Source organism: Equus caballus, chromosome 11 (assembly GCF_041296265.1).
Source record: "Equus caballus isolate H_3958 breed thoroughbred chromosome 11, TB-T2T, whole genome shotgun sequence".
Lineage (NCBI taxonomy): Eukaryota > Metazoa > Chordata > Mammalia > Perissodactyla > Equidae > Equus > Equus caballus.
This window is the reverse complement of record NC_091694.1, coordinates 37528850-37548296: the sequence shown is the minus strand read 5'-3', so window position 1 is coordinate 37548296 and position 19447 is coordinate 37528850. Positions and strand designations below refer to the sequence as shown.

The 19447-nt window shown below is 41.1% G+C and overlaps 1 protein-coding gene and 1 long non-coding RNA gene across 2 annotated transcripts in view; both read left to right on the top strand.

Annotated features, from left to right (window-relative positions):
- Window positions 1–2314: 2314 nt before the first annotated feature.
- Window positions 2315–4570, top strand: LOC138916279 (uncharacterized). Its single transcript, XR_011423314.1, has 3 exons — window positions 2315–2482; window positions 2802–2884; window positions 4527–4570. It is a non-coding gene; the product is annotated as an uncharacterized lncRNA (long non-coding RNA).
- Window positions 4571–6453: 1883 nt separating this feature from the next.
- TAF15 (TATA-box binding protein associated factor 15) overlaps window positions 6454–19447 on the top strand; it is a 28049-nt gene continuing 15055 nt past the window's right edge. Inside the window, exons 1-7 of the mRNA XM_014741800.3 lie at window positions 6454–6594; window positions 13609–13648; window positions 15140–15191; window positions 15278–15362; window positions 15446–15548; window positions 17496–17689; window positions 18715–18835. Of these exons, the coding sequence (XP_014597286.1) occupies window positions 6588–6594; window positions 13609–13648; window positions 15140–15191; window positions 15278–15362; window positions 15446–15548; window positions 17496–17689; window positions 18715–18835 (602 nt within the window). The 5' untranslated portion in view covers window positions 6454–6587. The remainder of the gene's footprint in view (window positions 6595–13608; window positions 13649–15139; window positions 15192–15277; window positions 15363–15445; window positions 15549–17495; window positions 17690–18714; window positions 18836–19447) is intronic.

Genomic DNA, 19447 nt, shown 5'->3' with positions numbered 1-19447 from the left:
GAGAGGAGGATCAAGGAGGGAAGTAAGATGAGAAAGACAGGGTCGTTTATGGGGAAAAAAGCTCAATTCACAGCAAGGGTATCTGAAGAGCGACGAGAGGAGGATGGCTTTGGAACAGGGATTCTGGAGGCACGGTCCAAAGATCACCCACATCTAAGACAACACTGTGGTGATTAGTCCCTATATTAATCCAATGCTGTTATTTCTTCCTCTGAGGGGCGTGAAGGTGGGGATGGGAATGAGGAGTTGGAACAAATAATTAATTATGGTTAATACTTATTGAGAAATTAACACGTGCCACGTATGCGCTATATGCTTTACATAAATCACATCACTGAATCTTTGCAGCTTCCTTATGAGAGAGCTACTATTAGTAGCATCGTTATTTTAAAGATGAGGCAACTGAGGCACAGAGAGATTATATCACTTGTCCAAGGACACAAATCTAGTAACGGAGCCAGGGTTCAAACCTGGATAGCATAATTCCAGATCTTGGGCCCTTAAACACTATATTATTTCACCTCAAGTCAAATTTATAAAATGCGGTTTTTGGATCACCTGTATTGAATCACCTTGAGGCATTTGTTAAAAATTCAGATTCCTGAGCCCTATGCCAGACCAACCGAATCACTAAATAGTAGATGCCAATGTTCGAGAGGAAGAGAGCTCTAGGTTTTCCAGAGGTCTGGCTCTCTCCTTCCCTTCCTCCCCATCTGGGCTGAGCAGGTTCCTGACCCAGCTAGGTGGGCAGTTCTCTCCATCCCTTCTCTTCAAAGAGAGCTCCTTCCCCTCCCTCCCCCTCCCCCCTCCTTGCACTGGGGCTTGGCTCAGATCAGCGGTGCCTCTCAGCCCTCTCAGAGTGGACAGGACTTCTGTGGAACTCATGCCAGGGCCTGGACATGTTGCCTGCCCAGGGGAGGAGCTGGCAGCTGCCCGGGGCCATTCCTTCATCTCTGACAGAAGGCAACAGCTGGCCAATGAGTTGTCTTCCTCTCCAGGACCCCTTGAATCAGGCAGGATGTGTGGACCTGAACAAGGCCCCTTTGGGCCTCAGTTTCTCTCTTCATAATATGAGGAACAATCAGCTTTGTCTCTGCCCCTTCCTCCTCCCCAGGAAGTGTGCAGAACACAAAGTAGATTTTATCAGAAGGAATTCTGGGCTCCGGAGCAAGGCACTAATGGAGTGATCAACCTCCAAAACCACAATAATAGGGATAATAAGAGGAATAATCAGGACATGAGATTAGCTTGGGAGAGCTGAAAAGGAGGCTTTCCCCAGAGTTGTGAGGACTCGAGTTGTGGTAATTTGAATTTGTTATTGACCTGTGCATATTTAGCCATGATTCAATTCTAGAAGCCCTGACTTTCCAGCAACTGCTTCTGCCTCTGGAAGAGAAATTTCCTCTCTCCAGCACCTGTGCATGTGCTGTCATCAGTCTGCATCACATTCACAACTATACCTACCTATCTACGTGCCTGTATGTACACACACATGCAGGTGCTCACAGGGGACTGGAAAAAGCAAGAAACTTGGATTGAGACAGGCCTTGGGGTTTGTTTTTTTTTTTGAGGAAGATTAGCCCTGAGCTAACATCTGCCACCAATCCTCTTCTTTTTGCTGAGGAAGACTGGCCCTGAGCTAACGTCTGTGCCCACCTTCCTCTACTTTATACGTGGGACACCTGCCATGGCATGGCTTGCCAAGCGGTGTATAGGTCCGCACCCGAGATCCAAACTGGCGAACCCTGGGCCAGTGAAGGAGAACCTGCAAACTTAACTGCTGTGCCACTGGGCTGGCTCCCAGGCCTTGGTTTGAATCTTGACTTTTTCACACTCAGTTGACCCTTGCAAGTCAAATAACCTCTCTGAGTTTCTGTCATTTTAAAATGGGAGAACAATAACTCCTGCTGTTTCTCCTACCCTGACTTGCTATGGGGAGCAAGCTAGACAATTGGTAACTGTTAAATCCTATAAGGCACTGGATATTGGGCGCACAGACACAAGTGTACATGCATGCATTACACAGGTTCACACTTGAATGCGCTCACAACCACACGCATACACAAGCCTGCACCAGGACAATCACATGAGCGCCTCGTCTCCAGGCAGTGCTCTCTGGCTCAGAGAGGCCCCATCTCCAGGAACCCTCATCACGATTTGCAGGGCGTCAGCCTCCTCTAGTTTGTTTTTTACTCACACCAGGACCCAGGGGACTTGCAAGGAGCACAATAAAAGCCTGGCCAATCTGGCACCGTGCCCCACTTCCCTTCCACATAAAGGCTGTCTAACTGCCAGGCAGCTGGCCTGAAAGGCTGGGCCAGGACCTACTCAGCATCTGCTGCTTTGCTTAAAAGACCTGCTAACAGGAAATTGTCTGGTTCCTTTCCACCCCAAACAGGAAGTACCTGCCGCTGTGTCGAGGATGAGGATGGGGCAGCTGGTCATTTAGAAGGAGCCTCCTCTGCCGCAGCGGAGCCTCATGGTAATCTTCATGGGTGGCTTGCTGTCTAGGAAGGCTGGAGGACAAGGGCTCAGGGAACCTCTGTGGGGATGAGGGTAGAAGGCTGATGATGATGGCTACTACTGCCTGTGGTACCTGGCACAGAACAGGCTGTTCTTTCAACAAACACTCACTGAGCACTTGCTCTGTGCCCCATGGGAGACATTAGAAAGTCCTAGACAAGGTCTTTGAATTTGAGGGGTTTACAGACGAGTCAGAAAGCCAAGTCATGCCATTTCCCCCTATTTATTTATTTATTCACTCATTAAATACAAGGTTTTTTTCCTTTTTTTTTTTTCAGCGCCTGCTGTTTTGGGTACTGTGTGGGGTACTGGGGTTCAGAGATGAGCTGTGCAACGAGAAAACAAATCGGCCTCTGATCAGGTGGGCAAACCTTGAATTATGTGGTACAACTGTGAGTCCCACAGGATTGCAAAAGAGGCAAAAGATCATTGTGGTCCTTTTTTTCCCCTGTGGGAGCAATCCTCTCTCTCTGCTTCCTCTCCTGCCCCCTACAGTCTATTCTCAAGGCAGCAGCCAGAGTACTCCTGGTCAAACAGGTTAGATAGCATGGAGCCTCTGCTCAAACGGCTCCCTCTAATGACTTCCCTTCTCACGCTAAGTCTTTACAGGGTCCTACAAGGCCCTACACCAGTGGTGGAAGGGTTGGGAAGGCAAACAGGAGACGGAGGCAATTCAGAAATTATCAGTAGCAAGAAGACTGTACCAGCCATAGGCTGGAGGGATGATGGGAGAAGTGGGGTTTCTGGAGCCCAGGAACCAGGTCACCAATGGAAACTGGAGCTCTGGAGAAGACAGCTGCTGAGACACCTGCTGTAGCAGAGAGGGAGAGGGAGAAATAATCCTGGCTCCTTCCTTTCTTCTGCCATCTAATTTCCCGTCAGACGCCCACTGGCAAATACTAGCTGGAAGCTACCGCCTAAGGGAAACTGATACTGAAACACAGCCTGCAGCTCCCCTAGGAGGACCAGAGGAACGGACAGGCCCAGTACCAAGACCTTCCCAGACACATGCTGCGAAAGCTGATGTGTAAAATGTACCTGCTGTCTTCCCTAAATATGCAGAGTGAGGCCAGGATGGTGGACATAGGGGGAGCATGAAGAATGCCTGGGTGAAGATTAAAGTTTGTTGCAGATAATCACCCCCAGGCAAAAGCCTGGAAGGCAGGAGGGCACAGGAGTCAATCTGTGAGTCAGTTTGTGGCACAGAAGGACCCATGGAAAGAAGCCCCAGAGCAGTGCAGACCTGGGAAGAGTTCTCTGTGTCAGGTTTGGGAGACCAGGGACACTGTAAAAAGAATACCGGGCTTGGTCCAAGGGCCTAGGTGTGATCTCTGCTTCTGTCCCTAATTGGCTTTGTGAACTTGGAAAAGAATTTCACCTCCCCGAGCTTCAGTGTTCTCATCTACAAATGTGGATGACAGCAATGCCTGTTTCACAGGGCTGTCCAGAAGCTTGAAAGAGATAATGGATATGGAAAACTAAATGTCACTCCTTTGACTAGATTCCTCAGAAGTCCCCCATTGTTTTAAATTTAATATCCAAACTTCTCCACAAGGCACACAAGGCTCTTCAAGATGTGGCTTCTGCCTACTTCCTTCAACTGTATTTATCATCGCTCTCCACCCCTGCAACTCCACAGACTAGCCAGATTGAATGAATCATTTGCAATTCCCAGAAACTTGCTCTCTCCCAGTCTCTGCAAATACCGCCCTTTTTGCCTGGAGCATGCTGTTCCTGATACACACCCCCTTGCTAATTCATCTTCTTTCTCTAAAGCTCAGTTTAGGAGGCATCTCCTGAGGTAGACTTCCCTCATATCCCCTCCACCCTTCGAGAGGACTAGGTGCTTTCCCTCTGTGTTTTCAGAGCACCCTCTGCATCCCCTAATTCTAGCACATTCAGTAGTTGATTGGAATCACAGGTGTGCACTGTCCCTTTTATGAGACTGCAAGACTGCAGTTCCCGGAGGGCAAGGGCCACACTTCCTATTTCTCTATTTCCAGGGCCTTCCCGGACCTGACACCTAGCAGACCTCCGGAAATGGCAGGTGAGTGAAGAATGCATGCACGAATGAATGAGCAGTGAGACAAACTAAGGAGTCAATGAAGAGCAACACTTTATTTCTGTCTTTAAAAAAAACCAACCCAATTCTAAAACAATTTAAAAAAGAACAACCTAGAGTCTTCCCTCCCTCCAATAACCCCGTTCCCTCCTGCTGTTGCACCTGCCCCTCTCCTCCTCTGGGTTGTCTTCCTCAATAGATATGCTGAGCAGCTAAATCATTTTTAGTCATGAAAGAACTTTTATTCCTTTAGCTTTGCTTGTTTGGACCTATCTAGAGGGAGCTTGACCCTCTATATCCAGAGTTCATGGCACAAGTACTGCTGGTATAATGAAGAGAGACGACCTCATGCCTTTCTTCTGACCTGAAGCCGTTAATTCTGAACTTAGCCCCCCACCTCCATCCCAACCTGCTCCTTCTTCTCCTGTTCCCTATCATGGTGAATGACACCACTGCCTGCCCACGTGTCTAAGGGGGAAACCTAGATTTCAAGTCAGACTTCTTGCTCTCCACTAGCGTCTCCCACCCAAACTGGTCTCCAGGTCTTTCCCAGTCTATCACCTAAGCATTTCAGGGATCTCTTCGCTTATCTCCACCTCCACAGCTACAACCTGAGCCCAGACCACCATGTTCTCTCACCAGAGTTAATGCATTGGCCGCCTAATTGGTCTCCTTGCTTTTAGGCACCTCTCACCTCCACACCTTCTTCATACTGCAGCCCCAAAATGCAAATCCGATCTTCCTTTAAAATCCTCTGGCGAGGGGTTCCCACTGCCTTCAAAATAAACTCTAATGTACTTTACAAGGTTTCAGCTATTTAGCCTCCTACTTTTCTGGCCTCACCTCCTACCATGCTCCCCTTGCGGGTAAACTCCAAACATTGAATTACTTGCTTGACAACTCGTCCGAAAGCACTTTCCCCTACTTCTTCACTTAGTCAACTTCCGCTCATCACCTATGTTTTGGCTCAGCTGTCATGTCGCCGGGAAAATCTCCTTGAGTGCTCTCTGAGCTTCCACAACCTTATGTTATACTTTAGAGCTCGGGTACCCTCTAGATAATACAGCACAACGGTTAAACCCACAGGCAGTGGCATCTGGTTACGAGGATTCGAATTCCAAGTTGCCCATTTACTAGCTGTGCGACCTAGGGCAAGTGAATTCCGCCTTCTACTCGGTAACGTGGGGATAACATTTCATCAGTCTGTTGTGAGAATTAAATGAGATGATGCAAGGTGCCTGACAATTAGAGTTAGCTATTATTATAGCACTGAAAACTAAAGCTCCATCCCCCCCGCCCCGCCCCCCCCCACATCCTCAGGGGCCGGTTTGTGTGTGATTTCGTTTTAATGCACACGTTTGTTCCGGTATGACCTTGTAGTCTATTTTTCTAACTCGACAAGGTAATTTTAACACACCGGGAGGCGTTCAGGTCCGGGAGCTCGTCACGACTTTCAGTCCCCAAGCTAGTTGACTCGGAACGCCCCCAGGTGGCTCAAACTGTCTTGCAGCCAACGCAGAGCGAACTAGGGCATACCATTAGAAATTTTAGGGGAAGAAAGGCCTTTTCCAACCAAATAGTCTGTATTGATGAGGTCTCTCTTCCTTCGCTTCCTAACCTCGAATTCTATCAGACCCAAGAAAATAAGAAACAGGACTGTAATTAGGACGCAGCGAGTCGGCCCAGCTTCCTCCCCCATCCTGATGGCGGCATTGGTACTTTCTCTTCTCAATTCCCTCTCAATAATGGTACGGCTCGCTGAGGGGAGAACAGAGAGGGATTCTGAAGTCCTCAGGGTTCGGAGGCCGGGACTCGTGCAGGACCACCCCTCGCGCCCTGGCGCCGTGGTACCGCCCCCTGGGCTCTGATTGGCTGCGGCGGCCCCGCAGTCGGGCTCAGCCCGCCGCGCCGCCCTCAGGACAGCTCTGGCCGCCGCGGCGCCTGGCTTTCGTATCCCTTGTTCTCGGCGGGCTCTGCGGGCTCCGCGCCGCCGCCGTTAGTCATGTCGGGTAGGTGACTCCCTCAGCGAGCAGCGGCAGCGGCGACAAGGGGCCTGGCGGGGTTGGGCCGTCTCCCCGCCCACCGGAGGGCCCCGAGGGAAAGCCTCCGGCCCTGAGGGAGGCTCGGGGTGGGGGGGCGGCCGCGGCCGCCGCCATGTTGGACTGGAGGGACGCACGCTCCCAACGCTCTCCGTCTGCACAGCCCGGCGGGAGCGCCTCGGCCCCCCGTCCTTGGCCCTGTCGGCGGCACCCGAGGAGACGTGCGGCTCCCGGGGGAGGGGGTGTGAGTCGGGGGGCGGAGGCCGTCTACGCCGTCGCAGGGGCGGGGGGAGCCCGTGCGTAGAGCATCAGCCTGCGAGAATCGGTGCTTCTGGTTCTCCGCTCCGCCTCAGATCTTTCAGCGAGGCCTCGGGCCAGCCGTCTCGCCGCCTCGTGCCTCAGTTTCCCCATCCGTGAAGTGGAGCTGGGCCTTCCTGACTCACCCATTCATCAGGTGGGGGCCTTGACGCTCTGGGAGCCCTTTCAAAGGACGTTGCCTTACACGGAATCCTCCCTGCCGTCGCTCCCGGATTCGAGTGGGGGGTGTGCGCATATAATTTAGCGTCCTCTTCGCCCTGCTCTGTCGTTGTCCCCTCGCCCATTGTTGACCTCCTGCAAGAGCGTGAAAGGGAGCCTCTTGTATTATTGATGGGCTCCTGTGGGTACATGTGGCGTTTCCCTTGAGACGTCCAGACCAGAGGAAAGGCAGCCTTCCACGAAGCACTTAAGTTGATAGAGGCCGCCCTCGGGGTGGTCTCTTCCAGGCGGCCGGTTAAGTTCCTGCCACGCCAGAATGTGAAGTCTGGAGCAGGGGTGAGCTGGGGTAGCAGCCCTAGCCGTCCACGCGAGGCCCCCCTCTTATTGGGTACGTCCCAGGTTGCAAAGACCCAGCCGTCCACTTGCTAGAAACCATCATGAGAGTTATGTCAATTTTCAGGTGGAAAAGCAGAACATTTCCCCGAAGCCATGTGCTTGGCATGGAAAGGACCGCTGGCAGAGCCTTTTAACCTTTTTTTTAGGGGAGAACCTGTTGTTATTTATAAAAACAAACAAAACCTCCCAGTAATCCAGTCTTGCAGAAGGATGGAAATGTGTGACAAAAAGGAAGCACAGGCCCAGAAGAGGCCGATAAATTAGCAAGAATGGTTGGACTGGAGAGTGAGAAACCTTCCTTAGGTTAACACTGATGTTAAGAAGCCAGAATGTTGACCCTTTAGGGGAGAGGGCATCTGCCTGATCTAGGAGGCACAGAATTTCTCTCTTTTCAATTTCTATTTAATCTTACCTCGAAGTAGACATTGGTACAACTTTTACCAGGTGCGTACCTTTGAAATGAAGTCTGGTACACCTTCAGGGAAGTACACTCAGGAGGGTGTGTAACCTATCTACGGTTTAAAAAAAAAGAAAAAGATTCTCCTGCCCTCCTGGAGAAGTTCACACAGGTTCAGTGGATACAGTGCTTGTTAAAAACTATTGGCCTGTCTGGATTTTTGACATAATTATTGGTGTAAAACAATGGCTTATTTATAGGGCTGGGTGGCTTTTATGGAAAATTAAATTTTAGAGGTTTACCGTTTGTAAAATCTAGGATTTTCAGGACGTCATATTAGTGTGTGAGCTGGTTTACACATTAGCACTGATCTTCAAATTACCCAGACACTAGCTGTTTGTCACTTTGTAATTTGAGTTTTTTTAAATATTGAGATTGACTTTCATGTGTGAAAAGAGTTATTTAATAATTGCTTGTTTCTGAGTTAAGTCAATTAAAGCTAGAATCTTTAAGTTCTACTTAGTGTTATATGCTATTTAAACATTTTGTAATAATGTGTATGAAAATAATACTTTTGACGTTGTATAAAAATAAGAATAATGCTTTTGACTTGTTCTTTGATGAATTAAGTTAATAAATTTAACGGAGTAAACGCCCCCGAACAACTAATGGCATTAAGTTTAGTTAAGTCCTTTAAAGACTCAAAACTACGCTTATAAATTTAATCTATCAGATTGACTCGGCCACTCCAAATGCCTGACAGGGCAGACTTATAAACCTAATAAAGTATAAGTGCTTATGTAATCCATCAATAAAAATTGTAAATATTGTGAGTCAGAGTCTCTAACATTCAAATACTGTTTACAAATGTGAATTATCTGACACCTTTCAAGGTAAAATAAAATCTAATATCTGTTACACATATAGAAATTACAAAGTCAAGATACTTCTCATTTTGGCACTATGGCAGACCGAGATAACTTGAGAATCCTCTATCTACAAATACCTAAAAATGTAAGAACTTACAGAAAAGAAGGGGCAAGCTCCAGCTGCCAAAAATGGAGTAGAATACAGTATGGTAGGCATAGAGCTAAGTTGGTGGTTGCTCTGGACAGGAGGGTGTAGGTGTCATCGTTTAGAGACTTATATTTTATTGCCCAGGTAACTGAGGACAGGAGATGAAGCCTTGAGACCATTAGAGCCAGGTAATGGGAACTGAGACCCTTACATAAAACCTGAATGTGTGAAGGACTGTATCTTCAGTGAAAGAATGAACTAGGAAAAAAAGCTTTGTACCAGCATGAGAGATGACAAGGAAGCCTGGGCCCTGAGTGGAAAAAATAAGTCCTTCCTGAGAATTTGTAACCTGAGACCTGTGTTTCATACAATTTCCGTGTACACTTAGGCTAGGTATGGGGTCCAGGAAACCTTAAGTCAAGAAATTAATAAAAATTGGTTCTGGGCTGGTAATAACTATGAGGTTCTTGGTAGAAACAAATGAAAAACCTTTTCTGGAGGAAATTTCACAGCTTCTGTCAAAAGGAATCTTATAGAAAAAACAAGCCTTGCAAAAGATGACTTCACAGTAAATAATTGCAGAGCTCTAGGAAACAATTCACCAAAATGAGTGCTTGTGACAAATGGGATTAGAACCCCTAACGGTCTGAAAGTGATTATTACATGTTTAAAATGATTAAAAACCTGAAAGAAGGAATCAACTCTAAGACCAGGATGTTATGAAAAAAGGCCATATAGATTTGAAAAAGAATCAAGTATAGCTTCTAGAAATGGAAAAAGTGGATAAGTTGAATTGCAGATAGACGTAGCAGAGGAAATAGTTAAGTGGAAGATAGATGTGGTATAATTACCCAGAATTCAATTCCAAAGGATAAAGAGATGAAAGAATGGAAGATTAAGAAACATGGGAGATAGATTGAGAAGCCCTGTCATACGTCTTCTGTGAATTTGAGAAGCAGAAAATGAGGAAGAATTGATAGATAGTTGAAAAGTTTCCAAAATTGATGAATGTTTTTGAATCAAGAAGCAGTAGTTTCTAACTTGAGACATAAAAATCAATTCATATTCTAGATACATTGATGTGAAACTGTGGATAATGACATACCAATAAACTTAACAGAAGTGATGGGGAAATGGTTAAGGTTGACTGACTTCTTAGAAGTTTTTTTTTTTTTTTTAAGATTAGCACTGGAGCTAACAACTGTTGCCAATTTTTTTTTCTTCTCCTCAGAGTCCCCCAGTACATAGTTGTATATTCTAGTTGTAGCTCCTGGTTGTGCTGTGTGGGATGCTGCCTCAGCATGGCCTGATGAGCGGTGCCATATCTGCGCCTAACATCCGAACTGGCGAAACCCTGGGCTGCCAAAGCAGAGCGTGCAGACTTAACCACTCAGCCACGGGGCCGATAGCCTTAAAAGTTTTAAGGAGCTGGAAAATAATGAGATGATCCTTAGAATTTAGAGGAAAGATAACTGTTGATCTGGAATTTTCTACCCAAATAAAATGACTAAGAATACCACTTTCAGGCCTTTGCTGAAAGAACTAATAAAATAATATAAATCCAGAAGGGAGCGGTAAGATGCAAAAAACAGTGTAGAGGAAGCAAACACAGTAAATGTAAAGCAAATATTGACTGTATGAAACATTGAAGATAAAATGATTACATTTAGAGATTTTAAAAAAATGGAAGCAGGGGCTGGACCAGTGGTGTGATTAAGTTCGTGTGCTCCGCTTCCGTGGCCCACGGTTTGCAGGTTTGGATCCTAGGCGAGGACCTAGCGCCGCTCGTTAAGCCATGCTATGGCTGCACCCCACATAAAATAGAGGAAGATTGGCAGAGATGTTAGCTCAGCGACAGTCTTCCTCAAGTAAAAAAAAAAAAGGGAAGATTGTTAACAGATGTTGGCTAGGGCCAGTCTTCCTCACTGAAAAAAAAAGTGGAAGCAAAATAATAAGTGAAGGCTGTGATTGGTGTTGTCATATTAAGGTTCTTATTTTCAAGTGGAGGTAGAAGGTCATTTTGAACTTTGTCAAGAATGTATGTTAAAAACTGAACAATCATTAAATTATAAATGGTAACTTATTAAAAGAACAGAAATTGAATGTATAACTTCTAAAGAAGTAGAGATGGAAAAAGTAAACAAAATCCAATAGAAGGCAAGAAAGGAGTTAAAAGGAAAAAAAAAAACCCCAGTAAGTAGAAAGTCCAATATAGGTGGGTAGGAATACATAAAAGCTAACAATAGTAAAAGTACGAAAACACCAGTTGAAAGACAAAGATTTTAACTTGGACAAAAAGGATCTAGATGTATGCTGTTCAGAAATGATATACCTAAAACATAAGAATAAGAAATGCTGAAAATATATATAGAGAAAAAGATTAACTAGGCAAACACCAACCAAAAGGAAGATTGTTTAGTTAAGTTACTAGTCAAAATAAAGTTTGGACATTTTCAATGATAATCTTCATGTAATGTTAAAAGGAAATTTACTAGGAAGATATAAATGTACTTTTATGTGCCTAACAGTATAACCTCAAAATATAGAAAGCAAAAATAACAGTGATGAAGTTGACAGCACTATAGTTGGAGTTTTTTAAACATTACCTCTCTGTAATCAATAGATCAGGCAGACCAAACTTTAGGGAATGATACAACTAACAAGCGTCATCTTATAGACTTACATAATTCGTTGAACGTTTGGAAAATACACAATTCTTTTCAAGCACATAGGGGACATTTATGCAAGTAAAAGTATTTACTGAGGGGAAAAGCAAAAAACAGTAAATCCTAACAAATGCCAAGAATAAAACTGAAAATACCTTTTCTTGCTGCACTGGAATGTAATTAGAAGACAAAAGCATAAAGACAAAATCCTATACATTTGGAAATAAAAACTATTCTAAACAATTTATCCATCCAGGCACAAGGCTCAAGTGTCAAGTACTTACAATGAGCAGTTGTTTGAAATGCCATAAATAACATTTATAAACTGATTTCTCTGATGAATATAAGACATCTGCACTTTCTCACTTAAGTGTTTATACTAAGTGCCAGACTCAGTATGCTTATTTCTGTATCTTCTGGGGTTCTAAAGTCAGCCAGCTAAAGAAGTCAGATTTACAATTTCGGGGTGGTAAAGTGGGTTACAGTTAAGGACCCTAGGGCTTACTAGATTTGAGCCCGGGTCACATGACCTATGTACTGTGTAGTTCTATAATTTTGCCTGAGTCAAAGGGAAATATGCTGAGATCTTGGACAGCGCTCTGTCACTGGGAGAACCCATATAGCTATGCCTTGGAATATAATTTAACCTAAAGTTTCATGCTTTTTACTCACCTTACCCCAACCCCACCTTGCCCCGGCCATAATCCTTTTCAGTTTCTGGTTTGGTTGAAGCTAGTTTCCTTTGCCATTTGATAGGTGCATCTAATCTCTTTATGGTCCAATTAGATTCTGTATCCTTTTCATATTTTTCTTATTTGGTGGTTACCTGTAAATCTATAGTCATTATCACGGGCATGGGAGTAATGCACAGTTTTTTCTTTTTCATCTCAGATAGGCTTATGTCCTTCACACTCAAGTAGTTTGTGTCAGGATTTCATTCACTATTCTCATAATTAAGGATTTTAAAAAGTAATCTTGTTCAGTCTGATTGAATATCTCTACTGCAGAAAAGTGGCAAATTTGATGTTACGCACTTATACAGCCAATGCAGTGTTTTCATATTGTAGCTTTTTATGAATTGAATGAAAAAGTCAGTGATGTGATTTTTGATAGGTTTTCAGAACTGTTCGACAACAAATGGTTTTGTTTCAAATTGGATGAGGTTGGGCCTAATGGTCAGCAATTTGAGACTCTCAGAGTCGTTTTTTGCAGTTGAAAGAGTATTTCATATAAAATTTCTCTTATTCATCACTAATAAACTTAGATCATTCATTTGACTCTGAGTAGAAGCCTAAAAGATAGAGTCTTTTAAAAATTTTTTGATATAACTGACATTTTGAAGTATTGGGAAAAAGCTGATAGTTCAAAATTTTTTTCTTTTTTTTGACATACGTTACTCAATTCCTGCCTTCCTTGGTAGTTTTTTTTTGCCAAAAAGAAAGCTGAAAGTAGGTATTGCTGAGTTGGTATACCAGTTGGCCAAATCCCTGAAAGCTTCATAAAGGTGAGATTAGACAACTAATTTAGCTGCTTTACCAAGTCTTCGGAGATCTTTTTGTTGCTGCTGACAACCAAAGCAATCCAGTATGAGGAATGGGTATGTGTTGGGCTGGTGAGGATATGCGAGTGAGTGTAATCCTGGGAATTTAGCTTGTCAGTGTTTGTATCTTCCCCCTTTTTGGTCCTGATTAGTTTCAACGGATGTCTTTTTGTATGTAAAGATAGTATAGCTTGAGCTTTTGAGTTTTTGTTAAAAGGATGGATTTTTCACTGATTGTTTCACATTTGTTCACTTGGTTCTTGTGACCATCAGGACACATTTGTAGAGTAGTTGTTTTCAAAGATGTAGTTACTGTAAATAGCAAATACTATTTGTACAGATTTCTTCTTGCATGGTATTTTTAACATCTAGTTTTTCTTTCTGTAGTTTTTGTAACGTTTTCTTACACATTTCATCTTTAAGAGCTAAAGTCAGCCTTTGAGGGAAGCATAATTTTAAATAAGATTTAAAATTCTTTTTATGTGTTTTAGATTCTGGAAGTTACGGTCAGTCTGGGGGTGAGCAGCAAAGGTAAAGTATACATACATTTCAATAATACCATGAAAGAGTAGAACTGAAAAAAAACAGTGAATTTAGTTAGGCTTCCCTCTTGAAATTTGGGGTCCGGATGTCTTAACAGAATTAAATATTAGCTTGTCAAGGGGAAAGGTCGGCCTGTGTACATAGGTGCTGTAAAATATTTCTTCCTTTTTTTAAAAAGCATGTTTGAATCAGTAAATATAGATGCCCTCTAGAGATTAAAACAAATCTCATAGGTATTGTAAAGATCGTTTTCTTTATGAAAATTTTGAAAAGAAATTATTAAAAGGATTTAAGCAATTGAACTATAACAGGTTCTTAGAAAAAGCATTTCATTTTTTGATTGTATGTAATATGCTAATGTGTTTCTCAGAGCAGATTTTCTTGAAATACTGTAATAGAAATGTTTAGCATTTTTAAAAGACTCCTTACCATGCTCACAGTAAAAAGAAAAGTCTGTTTTTACGTGAATGTGTACATGCAGTAGAGTTCTCTTGCTTACCAGAAATACAACCTTCACCTAATACTATAAATGTTTTGCAGCTCACTGTGAGATATTCAGAATAGCATCTCAGATATCTTCTGTCATCAAGTTTTAAGCTTCATGAAAACAAAACTCATTTGACTTTTTATTTTTATAGGGTAGTGCTACCCTCATAGTAGGCAGCTACCAAATGTTTATTCAATGAGATATATTTTATAAAATTAAGAAATTCTGTTAGCACTTCATAGCTCTAAAGCGATAAAAAGGTTTTTTTGCAAATGTTGTATTTTTCTTTGGCATATTCAGAAAGTTTGTTTCTGACTTGGAGCTTATATGCTATAAAATTAAATTCAAACCTGAGGAAGGTACATTTATTCCTTCCTTCAGTCAACAAACTATATGCCAGGCTGTGCTATAACACTGGGGTTACAATATAATTTTATTCTCTGATAGTACTCTGAAGATGTACATGCTTCTAATTACTGAGGCACTAAAATTAGACTCAGTGCCATACTGTGCCTTTTCTGGGAAGTTAAGGGCAAATATCTAAGGAGAACAATAGGAAGAAATTAATCTGTCAAAACATAGCTAAGTTGATTAAAGTGCTAACTTAAAAAGTAATTTTTCTGCTTCAAATATTTTTTATGGGTCTTGCTGCCATGTAGTCCTTTCCTCTCCTCCACCCCCTCTCCCACTACCCCCCAAATGTAATTCTCTTGGGATTTTCTAGCCCTGGTAGAGTTTTATTTATTTGTGGGAAGCTGTCAAAGCAAAACTTACAGTGTTTGTTTGGCGTTCAAGAGATCTGGGAGTGACTTCATTCATGTCTTTAACATTCTTTGGTCATCATGTTTCAATTTAGATGCGAAGAGACAGATTGGCAATTTCTCAGAAAAGACGCTAGTATTTGAGTTGAAAGTTGAAAATGAAGATAGGATTTTTTTAAGCTGATTAAATTTTAGCACGTTTCTTTTGAGTGATATGTTTTTCTTTTACAGTTATTCTTCCTATGGAAATCAAGGCAACCAAGGTTATGGACAAGCACCACAAGTAGGTTAAAATATAACTTACAGTCTTCATAAATAGTTATTTTTGTCTTAAGTAGGTGATGAAACTTGTATTTACCTAAATTTCAGAGCTATTCTGGCTATGGGCAAACTACTGATTCCTCATATGGACAGAACTATGGCAGCTACTCTGGTTATGGACAGAGCCAATCAGGTTGGATTGATTTGTTAAATCTGCTATTTTAGAAATTAAAAAATCAGAACCCTTACTAAATGGTATATCCATCTAATCTGTAGGTTATTCACAATCGTACGGTGGTTATGAGAATCAAAAGCAGAGCTCATATGGTCAGCAGTCTTACAATAACCAGGGACAACCAAACACGGAATCATCAGCAGGGTAAGGAAACAGTAAAAGTACTGAGATTGTGTTGGGCAGTGGAAGGAACACTTGGGATATTAAACAGATTTCACCAACAAACTCCTAACTTTAAACATTTTTTCCAGAAAATTTTTGATGGAATATGAATTTCACAGTTTTGTGTTATGAAGATGGTGGAAATTGTCAGCATTGTCATTTGATTTTTATGATGTGTTTTTTGTAAAATTATCCTTTAGCTGTAAATGAAGGCTCATGGTTTAAATGTTAAAAAGAAACATTTTGACCTTTGTTTTATACCTGAAATTAAATAAAAACCTACCTATAAAAGGAGACTTCTCAGTGCTTACTTTTTATTTCCATTTTAATTTTTGACCATTTTCAGGGACAAAATATTAAAGAAAAAATTGTGAAAACCTATCCACATATTTCAGATACCCTAAAATATGTTTTATTTGTTAATATAGGTAGGCGAATGTTTACCAGAAAGTTTATAGGTTTTATAGTTTTTTTAGTTTTTAGATTTGAGGAGTCTGTACTTATTATTAATTTTAATAGTAGCAACTTTTTTTTATTGTGCTTTACATTTTGTGAAATGCTTTTACATTCCTTAATTTAATTGATTCTTAAACACCACTGTGAAATAGTGTCAGTATTTATCTCCATATTAAAGCGGTAAAGAGAAGCCGTTAAGATGATATAGCCTGTCAAGTTACACAGCTAAAAAATGAGACAGAAATTGAGATCGTTACTATTTTCTATCTACAGTGAAGAGAATTATCCTAAGTGAAATTCAATTAAATAAACACATTGGGGAAAGATCTGTGAGGTCAAATTATCAGTCTTAGAGATATGAGAGTGATTTGAAAAGTAGAACATGGAGTACACGTATAGGGAATAATATCCAGAAAGCATGTTACACTAGAAAGAATGACTCTAAGCCCTGTTGGTTAGTTAAGGAGAATCCTTTAGTAAGGATTCAGTTTTGGAAGCATGACGTATAACTCCAAAGAGAAATGTTAGATCTGGTTTGACAACCATTTTAAAGTGAGGTGCTAGAATTTTTGACCATTGTTGTGGTGATGTGCTTTGAGTCGGAAGTTGGGGAACATAGCAATCTTTATTAGATTATTTTGATCATCTAATGTGGAACAAGATGTAACTATTAAGTTATGAGACATTTTTTGTTTCCTTTTTTTGAAGTAAACATTAGAACTCAAATCTAATTAAGTGTTTCAACATTCCCATCCTGAGAGCAGGTAATTCTAGTCATATTGCTGAGAACATAACTTAGAATTTTCTTTTTGAATTGCCAGAGGTATTAAGAAAGCAGTCTTGTTATCTGGTAGTCAGATTTCTTTTCAGATAAAAAATGACATCACAAAGCAAGTTCCTTTCTCTTACTCAGCAGACTAAAAATGAATGATTTATTACTGTTTTCTAAAATTTACTATCATTGAAGATATCTAGAAGAATGTACTGTAGGTTCTAAAGATAATTATAAAAAAATAGTTCCCAAAATATTATGAGATAACATTATTGTTATGTGAAATAGAGCCTTTCAATGTAACTCTTAAAAGGAGTCAGCACTTGCAGTGGCGTGTTTGTTAAAAGAATCAGACATATTACTGTACTTTGTGACACTTTAAAATTTTTTTTAATTCAAGGAGATGGTAAAAACCATAGTGATTTTTTTTTTTTTTTGCTTCACTACAGTTTTCAAAGTTGCATGTGGTTTTTCTCATAATGTGGCCTCTCTTTAATGATAGTGAGCTAGTTGTTTGAAGATCATTCCATTGGTGATAAGGAAATTTTGTAAAATAAAACAGCTAAATGATTCCCAGCAGAAAGTAGTAGTAAATATGGTTGAGGTCTAGCTTCTCAGGCCTCTTATGTCAGTCTCAGTCAACTTGCTATAGTAAACATAATCGTTTTGTAAAATTTCTTAAGTTCTTTGTTTCTCTTTAGCCAAGGTGGAAGAGCGCCTTCGTATGACCAGTCAGACTATGGTCAACAAGATTCGTATGACCAGCAGTCGGGCTATGATCAACATCAAGGTTCATATGATGAACAGTCAAATTATGATCAACAGCATGATTCCTATAATCAAAACCAGCAGTCCTACCATTCACAAAGGGAAAATTACAGCCACCACACACAAGGTAAGATAGATTGACCTGTATTTTTTTTCTTTCTTCATAGAATTATTTGTATATTGAACTTTGTATTAAAAGACCACGTAGTTCTACTGTTTGTAAAAATTTGGAGTAACCCTGAACATATATTTTCTCTCATGGCCATCAAAACTAATTTATTAGATTTCTGTTTCTAAACTTCTTGGAGACTGCCGAATAGTTATGTGACTTTTCAATGACTGTTTAAATCAATTTCCTTTGTTGTCTCTGTCAACTCTGTTTGACAGTGCTCTTGCTACTAGTTCATTTGGTAGTGGTGGTATACTTGATTTGGGGAAATTATGATCTTGTATTAGCCTTCTCTAACCTCATCTAAAAAGGACCAGTCATTCTTTCCTCTTGTTTTCCTATAGCACTTTGTGTATACCACTGATATGTAGGAATCTCTCCATGCCATGAAAATGAATGTCTCAAGAGCGAAGGTCCTGTCTTAGTCATTTTTGTACCTTCATTACCTAGTATAGGGCTTGGTTAATAGTAAATGCTCAGTAAATATTTGTTGAGTAACTGAATGAATAAATGAATGAGTAAAAGTGGAAGCTCATTCATTGAGTGTCTTGCTCATTGAATGTATTCACTGAGTATCTCTTAGTTTGAAAATCCAGTTATTCTTTGTCAAAGCTTGATTTACATTTAAATGTTTTTGAGGTAAAGAAAATAGTAACTTCTAAGATTAGGGTTATGCTTTTCATCTAATTTATTAGGGTTTGGTACCTAATGTTGTACTTTGATTCAGACTCTTCCATATCACCATCGCATCAAATGGTGATATCCAAATGGTGTTATTAGCAGAATGGAATTTGACACAGATACAATTCTCAAACACAGTTAATTCCAGATGGTTTTATGATGACTTGCCTTTGCGATCTGTGCACTTGTGCCGTTTTCCAAAGGACATAGGTGACCTAAAGAGCCATTTAAGATTATGTTATGGGAAGCCTTTGTCAGAAATGGCAATGGTTATTTATGTGTGTATTATTTCCTTTTTATAGATGACCGTCGTGATGTGAGTAGGTATGGAGAAGATAATAGAGGATATGGCGGGTCACAGGGAGGAGGTAGAGGGCGTGGGGGATATGACAAGGATGGAAGAGGTCCTATGACAGGATCAAGGTAAGTATTTCAGTATAGATGTTTACATTTCTTCTTCTTTTTTTTTTTGTTGTTATTACTTAGCTGGTTTGATTTGAGCATCTACTTTAGTTTAAGAGGCTTGTAAAAGAGATGTTGTAGAGAAGAGGGCAGAAATTCAAAATTTATTTTGTCTTAAGATGTCACATAAATTACCTCAGAATAGGCTGATTAGCAGTTAGTTTATATGGTGTGTAGTAAACACCAGTAAAGTCCCTTACTCTGGTTGTGGTTAAACCACTTACCTATGTTTTCCTGCCAGAGCTGTAGAATCTAAACTCCTTTAGCAGATGACTCTGGGAAACCCAAGTGTTTTGTATGTAAAAAATAAAAGGTAAGTTAATTCTAGTTTGGGGGCAGCGAGGCCATTTCTTAATCTTGAATACTGTTGGGAAGGGAAAATAGTAGGAGGCAGTAACAAAGTATAAAGGTGGGGTAGGCAAATGAAAGAAAGATTTTATGTAACTGAACTATTTTGTTCTCCTTCTTAAGTAAATAATTATTGAAATAATTAGTGCAACATCACATCCTATTGTGTATTTTGTCTGGACTAAGCTGTGGAAAAGGAATGACTTTTTAATTCAGCTTTCCTTT